This window comes from Camelus bactrianus, chromosome 32 (assembly GCF_048773025.1).
Source record: "Camelus bactrianus isolate YW-2024 breed Bactrian camel chromosome 32, ASM4877302v1, whole genome shotgun sequence".
Lineage (NCBI taxonomy): Eukaryota > Metazoa > Chordata > Mammalia > Artiodactyla > Camelidae > Camelus > Camelus bactrianus.
This window is the reverse complement of record NC_133570.1, coordinates 16,466,451-16,484,774: the sequence shown is the minus strand read 5'-3', so window position 1 is coordinate 16,484,774 and position 18,324 is coordinate 16,466,451. Positions and strand designations below refer to the sequence as shown.

The following is an 18,324-nucleotide window of genomic DNA, read 5'->3' as shown; positions in this document are numbered from 1 at the left end:
TTGTCTGTGGTCCAAACCTCAGCCCCGACTCCAAGGGCACAAAAATAGTCAGTTCTTCTATTTCAGCCACAGGCGTTTTAAAGCCACACCAGACCCTTAGCACAGACTGAGGCCGCCAAGATCTGAGATTCTGGAGCCACGGTGACTACTGATGGGTGTGCACTGAGCACCTACTGTGTGCTGGGCACCATGCAAGGGGCTGGGTGAAGATGGGCATCCTTCTTGCCCGAAGGAAGCTGTGTACTGAAACCAAGTCCATCAGCTTCGGTGCCAGACTTTCCAAGTTCAGATCCCAGCTCCGCCCCTTCCCGGCTGCTCCGTACCAGTTGGGGACTCACCGTCCTGCAGCTCCAGCTTTTCCGTCTGTAAAATAATAATACCCACCTCTCGGGGCTGCTGTGAGGATTAACCTCGAGGCCACATGTGAGAGAGTGAGGGAGGGAGAGAGACGGATGCATGTAACAGTCTTGGGACTGCCTGTCCCTCACACAGGCCGAGTGAGGGTCAAGGGCTAAGTAAAGAAGCAGCGAGGAAGCTGGGGCGGGGGGAGGAGAGGAGAATGCCAATCTAGCCACAATGAGATGTCTGGACATTTTTCCATCAAAAAAAAAAAAAATCTGGTCATGGAGTCGAACGTGGGGAGATGAAGCTTACCAGCCAACCACCAGGGAAAACAAAGTGGTTCCCCCAACACTCCATCGGAGATGGAGCCACTGAACCACAGACCCTGGCAAGGGGGCATGTGAAAGGGGCTGGAGAGGGACTCGCCACCCACAGCACAGGGGTCCGTCCTTGGGTTTGGTCTCTGCGTCATGTAGCATCTTCCTGAAGAAGCTGTCAGAAGTGACAACCCCTGGCAACTCCCTTGGCGGTGGGTGACACGCAGCAGGGAAAGGTGGCCAGCCGCTGGTCAGCTCCTGGGCTCTCTGCGAGGCTGCGGAAGCCCGGGGCGGGGTGTGTCTGCCATTATATCGGAGCCCTCCCCACTCCCCAAAAAGGACATCTGGACAGTGAGGGCCTCCTGCAAGTCCAGTCCTGTGCCAAGGACACTAATGTCCCTTATCTTAGCTAATCCTCAGCACAACCACGTGCAGATGGGGACCCAGGCTCATAGAGGCGATGTGTGACTTGCCTTTGGTGGAGCTGGGGTGCTCAGCCAGGGCTCTCCCTTCTAGAGCCCAGGGCAACAGCCTTCTTTCACCCCCCCCCCCCCACTGTGCAAAACGGACAGAAAGCTTTCCTGTAGGCTGGCAAGTCACCTCAGCCTGCGGGCCTCGGTTTCCCCATCTGAGAAATGGGAAGACCAGACTCCCGTAATGAAGTGGTTAACATGACGCATGTCTCTATGTGAAGTGGTTGAGCAGCAAGGACCTGCTGTAGGGCACAGGGAACTACATTCAGTTTCTTGTAATGAGCCATAATGGTAAAGAAACTGAAAAAACACATATATATATCTATGTATGTATATGCATAACTGAATAGCTTTGCTGTACCCCTGAAACCAACATTGTAAACCGATTACATGTAAATTAGAAAAAATTAAAAATTAAAAATTAAGAGATTTAAATAAATAAATAAATAAATAAATAAATAAATAAATAAATAAATAAAATGACAAAGCTGGAGACCCGTCCTCAGACCCGTACAGGCCCTGACACTTCCTGGCTGGGTGACCTTAAATGAGCAGCTTAACCTCTCTGAGCCTCAGGTTCCCAATGGCAAAAATGGGGATGATAATGAGACCCCCCACATGAGGTTCCGGGTTCTTATGAGGCGACAGTGAGACCCCCGTGGAAGACACCTGGCCCGGGCCCTGATGCTGTGAGCGCTCAGCAGGAGCGGCGGCGGGGAGAGCGGCCGTCTGGTTGTGTTTGTTACCATTATTATTATTGTTGCCTTTGACAATTGCGAGCAACCAGCTTGGTGCCGAGGCCCCAACAAGGCCACTGGCTTTCGGACTGTCTGGCTTGGGGTTATCTCGGCAACAGAGGAGATTAAGTAACTCAAAAGAGCCACGGCAGGGTAGCCACCGGCTACGGTTACTAATGATTTGAAGCAGAAACTTAATCTCCCTCCCCCATTTCCCAGCTGATGCTGGGCGGCGATGGGGCTTGACGGTGGAGGTGGGGGGGTGCGGTTTCTGCCCCCAGAACAGAACTGCAGCTACGTGGGGACTCGGGCCGCCAACAGGAAGCCACCGACATCCCAATGACAAATGACAAACTTCGCAGAAAGCTGCTGCTGCAGCCCACGCTTGGCCCCACTTCTAAGAAACTGACTTGGGAAATAACCTGAAAGGTGAACAAAGGTTTAAGGCTGAGAACGGTTATCACCAAGTTGCTCATGTAGTTGACACCTGGGAGCAACCTGAGTGTCCAACCGCGGGAGAACGGCTGATAAATCAAGGCTGGTGACACGCGCAGGTAATTAAGCAGCCATTAAACATCACATTTACAGAGGGTTTCTAGGTGATGCGGGCAAGCATTCGTGGTATCACTGGGCACACCAAGAGAGACCCTGCACTCGTGTTCACTGCGATGCGTGAAATTTAGAGGCAAAATACAACACAGGACCCTGGATTGGATCCTGGAACAGAAAAAGGACGTCAGTGGAAAAGCTTGTGAGACCTGAATCAAGCAGGGGTCCTTTCTCAGCCTCACTGGATTGACGTCTGGGGCTGGGTCATTCTTGGCGGCGGTGTCCGGGGCAGGGGGCCGTCCTGTGCGTTGTACGATCTTTAGTAGCATCCCTGACCTCCAGATGCCGGCAGCATGCCCCCGGCCTCAGTTATGATCGTCAAAGGTTAGAAGACGTTGCTGTGTCCCCTGAAGGTCGGCCCTGGATGAGAACCACTGGGATCAAGTCTGGAGTTTAGCTAACAGTCCTGCACTGTGGGTGCTAACATGGGGGGGACACTGGATACAGACTACACAGGGACCCCCCCCCCCTGCAACTTTTCTATAACCCTAAAAGTACTCCAAGGTAAAAAAAAGTTATGAAGAAATGACCGTGAGCAGAAACCTAAGAGCAGTTAGGGACCCGGGCTGAAGGAGTGACTGGCGAATGAATGCATGTTCTTTACCCCGTGAGTCCACAGCGGGGATAGGGAAGGCCACCCCCACGCATCAGGACCCACGCGGTAGTCCATAGTTAGCTGGTCACTCTCTCCTGGGAATGAGGAAGAGCTCACATGGTCGGTGTCCCTGGCAACCAGCCCCCAGCCTTAGGGGCAGGCCAAAAGTCATCCCAGTATCAGAGACGCAGGTGCGGTTGAAAGGGGTTTGCTGTGAATAACTAGACACCTTTTGTTACTCTTATCGCTTAGGAAATTCCAAGGGTTTCAGGAACTCTGTGCCAGAACCAGGAACAAAGGCCAAATACATATTTCTCACTATACATCACAACATCACAGCCTCCCTGACACACAGGACAGCACATCGAAGTCATCAGGACCCTGACCCTGTGGGCGGCTGAATCCCCAAAATGCAAATCATCACAGGCTACTACTTTCCAAGTTTTCTACCAACTCCATGCATCATTTTTGTAATTAAAAATTTTTTAAAAATCAATTAATGTTGCCTTACATTTATAATGATATTCAAATGTCAAGGATCACAGGAAACAGACTGGGAGGGTCTCCAGTTTTTCAACTCAGCAGGGGACTTGGGAGGGAGAGCAAAACCGAAGGACAATGTTTCCGAAAATTATATTTTTAGGAGCTCCGGAAAATTCCCTGGGTGAGAAGGCATCTGAAGTATTTGCAAACATTCAGCAGGGGAAAAAATAATATTTGCCAAGTTTTTCTTATTTGGGCATTCTCACCCAGGTTCCAAATGTTCTGGAAAACTCTGGGACCCACCTGTGAGGATTCCTTGCTAAGCCCCTCTGTTCGAGGAGCCCTGGTGTATGTCACATAGACCACCATCACCTACTGCTCGCCCCTTTGTTTTACAGATGAGGAAACACAGGCCCAGAGAGGGGAAGCAACTTGCCCAGGGACACACAGCAGGTCAGTCTCAGAGTCAAAACAAAATTTGAAAAGCACTTTACATCCCACAAAGCACTTCTACGTGGGTTCCCTGCTTTTGGCATTCCACCAAAAAAGTTTTGTTTTGTTTTTTTCCCTCTGTTCCACAGAGGAGAGGGTTCCAACTTTTTACTTTTGCTTACTAAGTTCACGGAAAGGAAAACAAAATCTATTCTTTTCATCTCAGAAAAGACAAGACGTTTTTCCATGTACACAAAGGCAAGGATATAATTTCAGAATAAAGAAGAGTCCTGAAAATCAAAGGAATGTCGTTTTCTGGAAAACTCACTAACGCGCTCCATGTTTTTCTGGCTTTTCCGAGGACTGGAGAGGGGGCCGCTGTGCCCACTGGCCCAGGGCAGCCAGGATTTCCTGCTCTTCTAACCCCCTCTGCCTCCCAAACCAAACCCCCATCCCTCTCCCAACGCCCCCTCTTCCTTGAAACAACCACCGTTTCGCACAGGAAACAGAGACACCGCTGGGCAGATGAGCCAGAAAGCAAAGTTGGCAGGATGCAGGATGCGGGGGGGGGGGGGGGGGGAGTCCCGGCCAGCCCGCCTGCCGGACAGCGCACTCACCCAGAGGCACCGCAGGAGCTTCAGCAAGCCGGGGCAGTAATAATACTCCATGTCTGGCGCCCGGGGTTATGCCGCCGGCATCGCGCTCGCTTCCAGTCTCCCGCCCGAGGGGGCGGCCCCTCCCACCCCGCTTGTCACGCAGGAGTCAAGTTCAAGGCGACATGAATCATTCAGGGGCCGGCTCGCGGCCAGGGGACCAGCCCACGCCCCGCTAATGGCCAAGGCCGCCTTCGGGGCGGGGAAGCCTCCGCTCAGGTCCTGTGAGCACCCCCCTGGAGCATCTCTGGTGGCTCTTCCAGCGGGGGCCCACCCAGGGGCGGCCCCTCCCAAACCCAGCCGAGTGGTCCAGACCCTGGATGGAGGCGGTTTCAGCTGTGCGGCAGAAAAAGAGAGGATGAAGCCCCTGAACTGAGTGTGTGTGTGTGTGTGTGTGCGTGTGTGTCATGTGAGTTGTGAGCACAAGTTCCTCCCCCAAGCCACACACTGAGGGGGGTGCTCCCTGACTCCTTCCACATAAAGGAAATAAATCAACAGGTCCCCACAGCTCCTTCCAGCTTCAGTCAAGTTCCTCCTGCCTCAGCTAAGCTTCTGAGCAGCCCTGGAAGGAGGGCTTGGTTAGCCCCATTTTACAGAGGGGAACACGGAGGCCCAGAGAGGGCTAGGGACTTGGTCAGGGTCACACAGCGAGGTGGAACCTGAGCCAAGGCGGGAGGAACCGAAGCCTCCCACCCAGTCCTGGGTTCTGCCTGCTCCTATGGGCAGCCGCCCAGCACAGGGGAAGACGATGCTGAGGAAGGGGGAGACCGGCTCCCAGAGTCACCATCTGCCAGCAGAGGGGGTAGGGGGCAGGGGAAGCATCCATTTTCAGAAATTAGAAATGCCAATTAGAGCACACCTGAGGCTGACCCAAGGCAACCTTTTCTGGATGTTTCCTTCAAAAGAGTGTGATCTTAGCAAGCCACGCCACATTCCTGAGCCTCAGTTACCCCTTCTGTAAAATGGCATGGATTACCCCTGCGGCTCAGGATTTTGTGCACCGTTTGAGGTAGGATAATACCAAAACATCTTGTTTAGACCCCACAGTGCTTCCCTGGGGGAAACATCATCTCCACCGGCCAGATGAGGAAACTGGAGCCCGAGAGCAAAGGGAGTTTGCCGGGTGAACGGTGGGGCAGCCCAGAGCCCCAGCTCAACACCACCTCCGTTGGGTCAGCCCAGGTCCCACGAGAGCCATGTCTGAGGGGAGGAGGGAAAAGCTGGGCGGGGAGGGGCGTCAGGCCCTTGGCAGAGGCGCCGGGCGGGGAGCCGGGCTCCTGCCCCCCAGGCCCTGCGGACCACATGCACCACACGCATCAGCCCCACACCCAACCTGGGGCAGAGCAGCTGACAGGAAACCCACAGGGACACCAGCAGGGAGAGCTGAGCTCAGCAGGGGAGGAAACCACGGGGCGAACTTCAAAGCTCTTCAAAAGCAGGCCTGTGGCTCCTCCGTCTCAGCGCCCGACATCTGGCAGGCGATGCGTCCCAGATAATGGCACAGCTGGGGCCCTGCTCACTGACTGACTGACTGACTGACAGCACTGCTCACTGAGGGGCTAAGAGAACAGCGGGAAGGTGGCCCTTGCCGACTCTGACTCACGTACGGAGGAGCTGTCCATCACCACCAGGGGCGTGGAGGCTGCTGACGGCCACTGCTCAGCCTCCCACTAGCCTGACCAAGATGGCCCAAGAGAAATGGACTGGGAGGGGCCGGGGCTTGAAATAGGACCGAACGTTCCTCTTCTCAAGCGACCCTATGTTCAAGCAGAGGATTCAGCATCTCTGAAAATATATCTGCTTAGGTCAGAAATGTCATTTCTCTATTCACAGGGCTGTCATTATGGGCTACCCATCCCGCAGACACACACATACCCCTACCAAACACACCTCTTTTAGAAATAAAATAAAAACTTTTTTTCTAGCAAAAAAAATCATTTCTTCAGAAGAGAAACAGCATCAGAGAAAACAAACCAGGGCAGCCAGGGCTGTGAGGATGGCAGGTGAACATCCCAATTCAGCCCCGCAGCTCTGACGGGCTTGCAAAACTGACCTGATGGGACCTGATGGGGAACACAACACGTGCACCCAAATCAGTGACAAGTGTTAAATGAAAATCTAACTGGCTGTGGAAATTTTGGCTTTTTTTTTTTTTTTTTTTTTTGGTTTAGAATGAAGGCTCTAATGCAAAACGGGTTAAAAACTAACAAGAAAGCAGTGTTCAAACTAGAGCACCCCCCTATCCTGCCCTCTGGTGGTCACTTGTGAACATTGCACCCAGAAGCTGATAACCTTTTAATCGGGTAGGAAGATTGGGGGGGGGGAAGACAGGGAAATTGCAGCAAGAATCCCCACTCAGGTCATTTCTGATGGAGGACACTCAGGTCATTTTTGACCCCCCCAGAAGGTGGAGGCTTCCAAAAGGGTCTGACATCCTTGGACGGAGTCCCGCCAGTGCCATGTGCGCACTGTATGAACCTAGACCAAGGCACTTACTTCCCAAGCCTCAGTGTCCCCGAGTTGTGGCAAGGATTCAGCGAGATAATATGTGAGACAGGACTGCCCACACTGCATGTGTTCATTGAAGGTGGTGGGGTGTGGTTAAGTTAAAAAAAAATTTTTTTTCCCCAGTGTATAAAAATGGTGAGGTTTCACATTAAGATCAAATCAAGATCTTCAGGTTTGCTTGAAACATCAGATGGTCCAGCCACTCTGGGCAGGGATGGGCTGGAACGCAGCAGGGTCCCCTCCTTCCTGCCTGTCTGTCATTAAGCCCCCATGCCCACCTGGCCTGGCTTCTGGGGGTAGCTCCTGATGTGGAATCTCAAGGGACACCCCCTGCAAATCCAGATTCAAAAGCCCGGAGGCAACCCTGGTGCGTCTGTCTGAGGTTGGCATTTAGGAATCACCAGGTCAGGGGGTTTCTGAGGCAGGAGGAGTGGGGCCTGGTCCTCAGAATGCTGCCCCACCCTGTTTTACAGAGGAGACCGAGGTTCAGGGAGGTGAAGTTTCCTGTCTCGGGCCGTAAAGCTGGAAGGAATGGACCTAGGATTTCAAGGCTGCAGGATCCCACGTCGCGGAGACGTGAGAACAGGCACAGATACCACTGAGACGCACGGAGCCTCAAAATCAAAATGACCTCAGGAACAGAACTGGTGTTGCCTCATTAAAAAAGGCTTATCTCAGATGTCCCCACGTAGGGCCTGGGGCCCAGGAGGGACTTCACGAGCCAGTGCTGAACTCAGCAGATCTCTGAAGAACTGAAGTCCAAAAACCCGCACACATACACACACACACACGAAGAAAAATGAGAAAAGAAAATCACAGTAAGTCAGAAGTGGGAAAGCCCTGGGATCCAGCCGGGGACACCGAGGTTCCGGGGGAGGGGCCTCCCCAGGGTCCTGCTGCGTTATTCTACCCACCTTCTTCCACAAGTGAGGAAACAGGCTGAGAGGGAGGAAGTGCTGGCCAATGGAGGCTCAAAAACAATAATGATAATGGTAACCTAACACTTATTAAAGTGTTTGCTGTGCACCCAGGATGGTGTTAAACCCATCTCCAGTTATCTTATCTGAGTCCCACATCAGCCCTGTGAAGGAGATACTATTATTAGCCCCATTTTGCAGATGAGGAAACAGAGGCCGGACGCCAGGTTACACACAGAGCCAGGATCTGAAGCCAGGTGATCCAGCTCCGTTACCAGCCGGACACTGCCTTCCTCCTGTCACTACCACAACCACCGGTTACTGTCTGAATTCCTCTGTGCTGGTTCCTACATGCAGTCTGACTCCATTCTCCCAACAGTGCAGAAGAAATTGGAACCACAGTCCCATTTTCCAGGTGAAGAAACTGAGATGCAGAGAAATTAACTAAACCGCTCAAAGAGGCTGAGAGGCAGGGACGGTGCTGGAATTCAAACCCAGGCCCAGCGCGTGTTCTCTGAACCACTCCGTGCTAGGCAGCAGGGGTGACCCCTCTGCAGTGGGCTGGAAACCCAAGAAGGGGGAAGCCTGCCCTGGCAGAGCCACCAAACACCCTCCATGTCACGAACAGCAGCACAATCAGGCAACACCAGATTCCCGTCCTCGTCCCCCTCCGGCCCTTGGGCCAAGCCTGGATTCTCCCCACGGCCACACTCCCGGTGGCATCCACTCCAGCCATGCCGGTGCCACTCACCATGAAGGGACCGCTCCTCCTGTCCTTGCAGAAGCTGTGGCTTCTCCGGGGGCCGGCGGCTGTGGGGGTCACCTGCCGGAGCTGCAGCTCATGGTCCTGGAGGGCCTGCTCTCTCCCCAGGTCCTGTGGCGGCACCTGAGGCACAGAATACAAGAAGAGAACTTTACAGGGGCTTCCCCATTTACAGGCAGATTATGTTGCACCAAGAGTCCATTCTACCTAAAAGAGCAAAGAGGAAAATTAAAGTGCCAGCTGCATCCCTACCTTCCCCATCTCACGGCGGTCCACCTCCGTGATGGGGGGGTGGGGGGGGGCTGGGTTCAGCCCAGCCTCAGCCACTTAATAACTGTGTGACCTCAGGTGAGTGCCTTAACCTCTCTGATCCTTGACCATATGGGAAAAGACCCACAATAACAGTCCTTAGCTTCTAGGTTCCCGGATGAACCAAATGAGGAAGAGCACATGGAAAGTATGTGACTCAGTGCTGCCACCAGGGGGCGGATGTGCATAAGACCTGGGCGCCTGGCTTGCTTCATCCTGGTCTCAGAAATGTTAGCCAGCCTCATTACTGCCACTGGCAACTTTAGGCAACCTCATTTTAGACAGCTTTCCATGCATCCAAACACACATGCACATGATACACAGAGAAATGATACATGAATACGACGGTACTAGGTATGCTAGTGTGAAACCTTCCATTTCTATACACAGGGGAAACATTCACAAGCCAGTAAATATGAGACTCCAAAATGCAGACTGGACTTACCTCACACTGTCCCTGCACAGACAAGGAAAAGAAGGCCCAGAGAGGGAAGGCATCTGCTTAAGGACACACAGCATGAGTGAAGGGCAAGGCTGGATTCCTGATCCCTGGCCTCACAGCCTCTTTTCTGATGCCTTATAAGACCCTCTGTTTCTCTTCTGACCTCCCTGGCTGTTCCCTCTCAGCCTCCCTGTGTCACAGAGGGACATCGAAAGGTGGGTCCCAGGCCAGCCACAGACCCTTCCAATCACTCCTCCCTGCCTTGCCTGTCACCAGCTAGGCAGGCCAAGGCCCATGGCTCACCCTCCATCCCTTCTTTCTGCCCCATCAACAAAGCTGAGACCCATTTAAAATTGCCTCAGAGATCTACAACCATCATCACACTCACGTTTAAAGTATCTTCATCACCCCCTAGAGAGCCCTGCACCCATATTCCCCTGATGCCTTCCAGTCCTGGGCAACCATTCATCTACTTTCTGCCTCTATGGATTGGCCAGAACATAGGACATTTCACATACATGGAATCACACAAGTGGTCCTTTGTGCCTGGCCTCTTCCACACAGAATCATGTTTTCAGGGTTCATCCATACTGGGCATGTATCAGTGCTTCATTCCTTTTCATGGCCGAATAATATTCTGTTGTATGGATACACCCCCATTTTATTTATCCATTCATCAGTGATGGGCACTCGGGGTGTTCCCACTTGTTGGCTATTATGGAGATCGCTGCTGGGAATCTTTATGTACAGGTTTGTGTGTGGACATAAGCTTTCATTTCTTTGGATACACACCTGGGATACGGTAACTCCAGGTGTCAGTTTTGGGGACTGCCAGACTATTTTCCAAAGCAACTGCATCATTTTACATTCCCATCTGCAGAGTATGAGCGTTCTAATTTTTCTACATTCTAACCGACATTTGTTGTCACCTGTCTTTGGTTCTAGCCAACTAGTCCAGCGCCCACTGGGGTCCCTCCAGCATCCACCCCTCTCCGTGCTGGGGCCTCTTCACTTGCTGCCTCTGCCTCCTCCCCACAGATCTTGGCCTGCCTGGGTCTCTTCCATCGCTCGAATGGCATCTGTCAAGTCCCTTCCCAGGAGACCAGCCCCTTAGAAAAAGGGGGTGACAGGGAGGTTACTCTGTCTCCCCCAGACTTACTCTCTCTGACCATCCCACTCACTCGGCTTGCCCACCCAGACCAGTGCTGCCCACTAGAGCCCTCTGTGGCTGTGGCGATGTTCCCCATCTGGGCTGCCCACTGCCACGGCCGGGGGCCGCTGGTGGCTTTTGTGCGCTTGGATGTGTCCAGTGTGACTGAGGAACTGAATTCTGAATTTCAAGGACCACATGCGGCTAGTGACTGCCATACTGGACAGCACGGCCTGATGCAAAGGACCTGCAAACAGGGCCTGGCCCCGGGTTCGCACGTGTATTCAATGAGTGGAGGAGGGGAGGCTGACCCTAAGTGCATCCCTCTGATTTCCTCAAACCTTCTTCCCATCAGGCCCTGGACCAAGCACTTGACTGCACGTTATTTTGTGACAAATCTCCAGCTAGTCCGTGAGGCAGGCAGGATTCCCATTCCACAGATGAGGACACTGAGGCTCAGAGAGGTCTGGCAAGGTGCCTGGAGTCACACAGCTGGTAATTCACAAAGCTAGGTCTGCCGAATCCCAGGTCTGCCGCATTTGCAGTCCAGGGCTGTTTCCAGGAAGAAGCCAAATCATGAACGTATAGAGGGCTCATCTTCCTAATAAAGAACTCTTTCTCTAAAAGAAAAGTGGCGGAACTTCCACAGGTGACGGGAAGGAATTGCAAATGGCCACACACACAGTGACGAGATGAGGGGGACTCATTTGGAGCAGGGGGTACATGAGCTCCAGAAGCCTGATCACCCGGCCGGCTGGCAAGGCTGAGGGGAGACGGGGCCCCGTCGTTGCTGGTGAGGATGTGACATGGCAGAGCTCCACTGCAGGGCGAGCCAGCACAGTCCTGCAGAATCCCAACTCCCGTCCCCCTTGGACGGGCAGCCACCTTTCTGGACCCAGGGATATTACCCACATGTGTGCGAAATGACATAAGGACCTGGGTCGTCAATAGTAAGAGATGGGAAATAGCACCCAACTCCACCACACACAACCAAAAACAATGAGGACGCTCGCTCTCTGTGCGCTGAATCCACAAGCTCTTCAAGATGCGTTATATGAAAAAAAAAAAGGCAGGTGGCAGATCTGTGGGTTCAGCAGTGACCCCCCATCCAAGAATCCCCAGGGGTGCTTTTTTATTTTTGGGGGTTAGTGAGGTGCTGGGAATTGAACTATCTTTGGGGCTATCTTTGGGGCTGGGACAAAATTTTGATCAATGTTAAGTGAGAAAGAAAGAGAGAGAGCAGGAGGAAGGGAGGGAGGGAGGAATCACTAACTGCCATCACACCCTGTGTGGGGTACATGAGCCGAACTGGCTGTCAATCAAGACATCTTCACCCAAGGCAGCAAAGGTGTATCTCAAGATGCTCGATGAAGCTCTAGAACTCAAATCAACCCAAATGTCCATCAACAAGACTCTGGATAAAAAAAATGGGCTCAGTCCCATAATAAAAGACTTTGCAACCATGAAAAACAATGGGATTAGGTATGCACTGTTTTTTACTGCTACATTTAAGAAAGCAAGTTGTGAGATTTTCAGGAGAATGCAGCCATGTTTTCATAAAACAGTATGTGTTTATCTCTCTGTGTCAAGCCCTGGGTTCTCAGCGTTGGAACTACGCACATTTGGGGCAGGACCATTCTCTGCGATGGGGCTGTCCTGTGCATTGCAGAATACTGGCTAGCATCCTTGGTCTCCACTCACCACATGCCAGAAGTAAACTCTTCCCCGGTTGTGAAAACAAAAACTGTCTCAAACTTTGCCAAACGTGCCCAAGAAGTAAAGCTGCCCGTGGTTGAGAACCATGAACAGGGCCTGGGTGTGCTGCAGACTCATTTTGGGGAGCATTTCCTTCTAAACCACGTGTTTCTATCACATTTTAAATTGTGCTCAAGCATTCATTACTTTTGCAATAAGAAAAATACAACAGTTATAAATAAATACATAGGGAGGAAAGGTATAGCTCAGTGGTAGAACACATGCTTAGCATGCACAAGGTCCTGGGTTCAAACCCCAGTACCTCCATTAAAAAAAAAAAAGAATAAACGGTAATATTGCCTATAAAATTTAAATAACCAATAAAGGCTTTAAAATTTTCTAAATAAATACATATATGATGGTAAGCCACTCTGTAATACAGGAGAATCCCCAAGGATATAAAAAACCGTAACTGGATGCATCTGGGGACGGGAAAGGGAAGGGGGTCCAAGGGGACACTTTTCTATATACGTTATACACTCTTGTGAGGTTTGAATTTTCAGCAACCAACATTTTGTATTTCTGCATTGCTCTTTATTTTTCAAAGGTCAAGAACCAGAGATCCTGGAGCAGGACAGAAGAGGAACGGGGGAGCTGGTCCAAGGATTCCCAGTCCCTTGGTGAGAAAACAGACCCCCTGGCAACCAGCACTTGTGGGGCCCTGGCACCCCGGGCAGGCATCCAAGGCACGCAAGGCCGGGGGCTCCCTCCGCAAGGCCCCAACTCTCCCGCTGCCAGCGCGCCCCGGAGCAAGGCACTGGCACCCAGATGAAGTGTCACATTTCCATGGCCTTTCCCCTGGCCCACGTTCCCACAACAACAGCCTGGAGTTGGGGGGGCACCCTTCTCGGAGCCCATCTGCTGGGCCCCCTGCGTGTTCGGCCCGTGCCGGGCATTTAGGTCCTCTCAGCCTGACAGCAGTGCTTCGAGGAAGGAATCCTCGTTAACCCGAAGGTGGGAAACTGAGGCTCGGGGAGTGCCAAGCGCCTGCTTTCCACGCAGCTGAGCTGCTGAGATTCCAACGCAAGCCTGAATGCGGTCATTGGAAGAGACGTGGGTTCAAGGCCCGACTCCACCACTTACCCACTCTTAACCATAGATGAGTTCTCTTATTGTTTAATTTCCACAGCATCCCCTTCTAGGTTGGATGGCGGGGTGACGGGGAGGGACACTAAGTCAGATTCCACACTGCCCCCAGGGCATGCCATGTTTTTTCCCACCTCTGAGACTCTGCACAGGCTGTGCACCCACCAAGAATGCCCTCAGCTGCCCTCATCAGCTCATCCAAATTCACATCCATCCCTCAAGGTGGGCTCAAGCCAGTCCCTTCTCTGGGACGCCTTCCTGGGCTGCTTCTCTCCAGTGCCACACTCTGCACCATATCATTTCCGGGCTGGCTATTCATCACCATGTCCCATCTCTGCACAGGGATCTGAAGCGCCCTGAGGACAAGGCTCCATGCCTCAGATTTCTTCCCCGTCTTCACGATCCCTCATTCCACCGAACACTCGGGTACCAGGCCAGAACTGGGTGCAAACACTAGTTTTGCCACTTGGTGCTGTGTGACCTGGGATAAGTTACTGAACCTCTCTGAGCCTCAGCTTTGTCCATCTGCACTAGATGATGGTACCTGCAGCAGATGTTGTGGGCGCTCTGCCCAACACTGAGGGACACACTGATGCTGTGGGACGATTTTTCTCTCCAGCACTGAGTGTGGCACCAGCCAGGTTAGAGGAGTCTGAACATTAACAGCCCCAGAGACAGCCTCAAGCAAGGACAGAAGGGGACTGGGAAATAAATACTCCAGGTTCCCTGCCCCTTGGGCAGGGCCACGCCGAGGTGACCTGCACTGATTCCCAGCGGTCTCCAGTGCCCACAGTGGCACCTTTCTCACCTGCCTTCCCTCACCTGCATGACTTCTCTGCTCCGCCCCCACCCAGCTCCCCTGGGAGTCATCTTCTAAAACACCTTTCAAGGGGCTGCTTTTGTGTAAACCCGAACCACGACACTCCCTCTTTTGTGGGACCATCGTGAGGGTCACGTAAGATCGCTCATTTGCTCATTCAACAAACACTTCTTGAATGGTTCACAAAATGTCAGGCAGGATGCTGAATTCTGGGGATACAATAATGAGCTTGCTGCAACCTACAGGAAGACAGCAGGTGCTCAATAAATGATACCGGGTGAGGGGAGGAGGGTATAGCTTGGAGGTAGAGTGTGTGCCTAATAGGCACAAGGTACTGGGTTCCATCCCCAGTACCTCCATTTAAAAAACACAAACTACCCCCCACCAAAAAAAGTATACAGTGCATGTCAATTATATCTCAATTTTTTAAAAAACTGGAAGAAAAAAAAAAGAACGATTTGAAAAAAAATTTTTTTAATAAATAAATGATACCTGTCATCATTGTTCTAGGCCAGAAGTTTCAAATTGGTAGCCCACAGGCTGTAGAGAGCTGGGACACGAGCATTGTTTGGACTAAACAGCGTTTGTTTGTTTGTTTTTTTTGGCTTTTTTTTTTTTAGTAAGTTGTCCTCATTTCATGATGGGGGTGCAGATTACACACAAAAATCTGTTTTGTCTTGTTTTCTGATTCTCTCGTTAAGTCTTTCTCACTGGTCAAGAACCAGTGGGGACTGAGCAGTGGTTGTTCCCTGTCACATTAAGGCATGAGCTCTCCATTTGCCACAATCCCTACCTTTCCCTAGCGTCTCACACCCAGCCAGACTCCACTCATTTCCATACCCACCTGGCCCAGGTAGGTTCTGATTCTGAGGCCCCTGGCCTGCACGTTTAACCAACGTTTGACAAAACTGAAACGGCCTTCGTACTCACCTTTTGACTGTCTCGGTTCCCCAACTCCTGCCGGCAGGGCTGCATCTTGGTCTCTTTGGCCTCCGGACTCTCCCTGGGGAGGCTGGGCCTCCCTTTGAGCTGCTCTCGCCTCCTCTCTCTGGCTTCCTGCATGACGGACAGGCCCTCTTGGATTCTGACCGGGGGGCCTTTCTCAGAACAGGCCCTCCTGACATCCAGCAGTGACCTTCCCCAGTCCTGTGGGTGGTCACCCCATTGGGCCACACTGCCCTCCTCTCCCCTCCCGAGGGATGTCCTCGGGGCCCCTGTCTTCTGGCCAGCGGGGGAGGACTTGGGCGGCACACAGTCCCCACTGCCTGGATCCCCCCAGCTGGTGGTGGGCTTGGACTCGGCCGGGTGATTCTGGCCCTTTGCACCATGATGTTTACTAGCAAAGGCCTTCTGTTCATCTTCAGCTACTCTCAGACCTTTTTTCCTGGGAACTGCGGGGCCAGAAGAGGCCCCTGGAGACCTCTCAGGGGCAGCCGGGTGCGGCAGAGCCCACAGGGGAGGGCTGAACTTGGTGTCTGTGGGTGTCCCCGGGGTCTCCGCCGGCTGCTTCCCCGAGCCAGGGGTGGAACTGGAGTTTATTTCGGCAAAACTGGCTTGTTTCCGGGGCCCCTCCGCTTCAGGGCCCCCCTTCAGGCTCCTCCGTCTCCAATCCACGGCGCCTTGCTGGCCAGGCCTCTCGGGGTTCGAGCCCATGGCCTCTGCGGGTGGACCCCCCACCCGCTCCTGAGCCTCCCCGGGGCCTCTGGCCGGCTGCCTCTGATACTCGGCCATCAGGGCGTCAATGTCGAGGACGCTGGACCTGTAGCCATCTTTGATTTTACCCGGAAATGTCTCGCTGACCACCTCCGTCTTCCTTCTGATGAGGACATCACTGGCTCTGGGGCGACTTTTAAAAGCTGGGGGCGTCTTGGGGGCACTGCTGGGGGGTGTCCTGTTCCCACTCTCCTTCCAATCGCTGTGGAAACCAGTGCCATCACCCAGTCCCCGGTGAACCCATAAAGCACTGGTATCGGTGATCCTTTCACTGGAAGGATCCAGAATCCTGTCCCCAAGAGGTACTGGGAGGTCTGCCGGCCTCTTTGGACTCTTTGGAAAGCTTGCATTGTCGTGCTCTCTGCCCTGGGCCCGGTTTTTACTGCCCACGGCCTCCAGTGGCTCTCCGTGGTTAAGAGAAACCAAAGTAGATGTTAAAGGATGAGGCAATGGAGGTGTGGCTATTTTTCTGGAATATTCCGCCGTGTTTTCAGGCCCGGGCTTAACAACGCTCTTTGCTTTTTGGGTGTCAGGAATCTGGTAAGTCACTGCAAAAAACGTCGCCTTGGGCTCCCCAGAGGACCCTTGCTTTGCCGCTGGAAAAGCCCAGTCCTGTGAAACACCAGGCTTCACCTGCTGGGTCTCCGCCCTAGTGTGGGGTGGTGGTGGGGTTCTTAAGGCACCTGCGGTGGGGCTCAAGTAATCTGTCCGTCTCTGCTCTGCCTTTGAAGAGTGCTCTGGGGCCAGGAAGCTGAATTCGTCAAACTTCACGTCGTGGGGTAAAGTCCGCCGCCTCCACCTCTCCAATCTCTGGTCCCCGGGACTCACCTTCCGCATCCTGGCTTCCGGCCTCGGTTCACCCTGGCCGGCGGCCACAGCGAGGGGCCCCTTCTGCACCAGTGCGTCCGGGTGTGGCCGGGCTCTGGAGTCAGAGGGCTCGCCCTTAGCCCTGGAGGGAGGCCCCAGAGGGCACCCGCAGGGGGCACCCCTCTCTCCCGGCTTGATTCCGGCCCCTTCGGTCCCCTGGTGCTGGGCCTCCCGGATGGCAGCCTGGATGGTCCTCACAGAGGTGGCCTCGGGGCTCGGTTCCGAGCCTCTCTCTTCACTGACCACCACGGTGGCTTTCTGCCAGCTCGAAGTCGCCCCACCTGTCCACCTGGGTGACAGGCAATTGCCTCCAAATGTGTCCTTTGGCTCTCGGGGGGATTCAGGCTTTGGCCCACTGACCTCACGCGTCCCTCGAGCTTCCCAAATCAAACTCGCCCTTTGGACGGAGCCCACCTGGCCTTCCAGCCTGCACTCGGGGTCAGCGGGGGTGACCTCGCGGGACAGCGAGAGCTGAGACCTGCTGCTCCGGAGCGTCACCGCCTTCTCCTCCGGCGCCCTGGGGACGGCCTCACTGTGCGCGCGCTCCCCAACCGCGTGCACGATGTCGTACTTGGGCTCGACCCTCTGCGACGCGGGAGGGCTTTCCGAGCGCTGGAGGAAGGGGCTATTACTGCCCTTTTCGCCCAAAGGGCATTTTTCCAGGAGGGAGGACGTGCGATGCTGTTTGGGCTCACCGTTGGAGAAGGTGGTTCGCCCCGATGTCTCGGGGTCGGGATTTTCAAACCACTCCCTCTTCAGGTATGTCGTCTGGGGCAAAGAGCTTCTCCCTTGGAGCCTGGATCTGAGCTCCAAGAGATCGGCCACGTCCCTGGGGGTCGTGGCCAAGGGGCAGCATCCTGACTGGTCAGCCACGGTGTGTTTCTCCACACGATGCTCATACACCGTGGCCCACACGGTCTGGAAGCTTCGATCATCTTCTGGAGTGCCGTCGGAAGGGCTCAGAGCCCCCACCACGCTTTCACCCCGACAGCCGTCGGGCACTTGGTTAGAACTGTCTTTCCGCTCCGTCTGCCTGGGCTTCTCCCGGGGCGTCTCAGGCTTCCAGGGGCTTCTTGGGACAGATGCTGCGTCCACATCATGCCCTTCCTTTTGCTGGGAAAGCAAAAAAGAAAGAAAGAGAAAGAAAGAAACAATCCAGTTTAAGTTAAAGGATTCGAAATGGAAAGGAAGCAGGGAGGAGATTGAAAGGTGGCTTTTCAAATCGCAGCAGTGAGATACTATAAAATTTTAGAGACTGAACACAGCCAGTGTGAGTGAGGATGTGGGGAAACGGACACTCTCAGACACAGCTGCAGAGAAGATAAGTGGGCATGACTCTTGGGCAATTCAGTG

General features: G+C 53.5%; 1 protein-coding gene across 5 annotated transcripts in view; it reads right to left on the bottom strand.

Moving 5' to 3' along the window:
• KIAA1671 (KIAA1671 ortholog) overlaps nucleotides 1–18,324 on the bottom strand; it is a 158,800-nt gene that overhangs the window by 87,114 nt on the left and 53,362 nt on the right. For 3 of the 5 annotated variants that reach the window (XM_074356217.1, XM_074356219.1, XM_074356218.1), the window contains 2 exons: nucleotides 15,322–18,084; nucleotides 8,818–8,952 (listed from right to left, as the gene is read on the bottom strand). In XM_074356217.1, coding sequence (XP_074212318.1) covers nucleotides 8,818–8,952; nucleotides 15,322–18,084 — 2,898 coding nt within the window. Of the gene's footprint in view, nucleotides 1–2,627; nucleotides 2,839–4,605; nucleotides 5,009–8,817; nucleotides 8,953–15,321; nucleotides 18,085–18,324 lie in introns of those variants that run through there. The other 2 variants (XM_074356220.1, XM_045513906.2) reach the window with 2 other exon arrangements.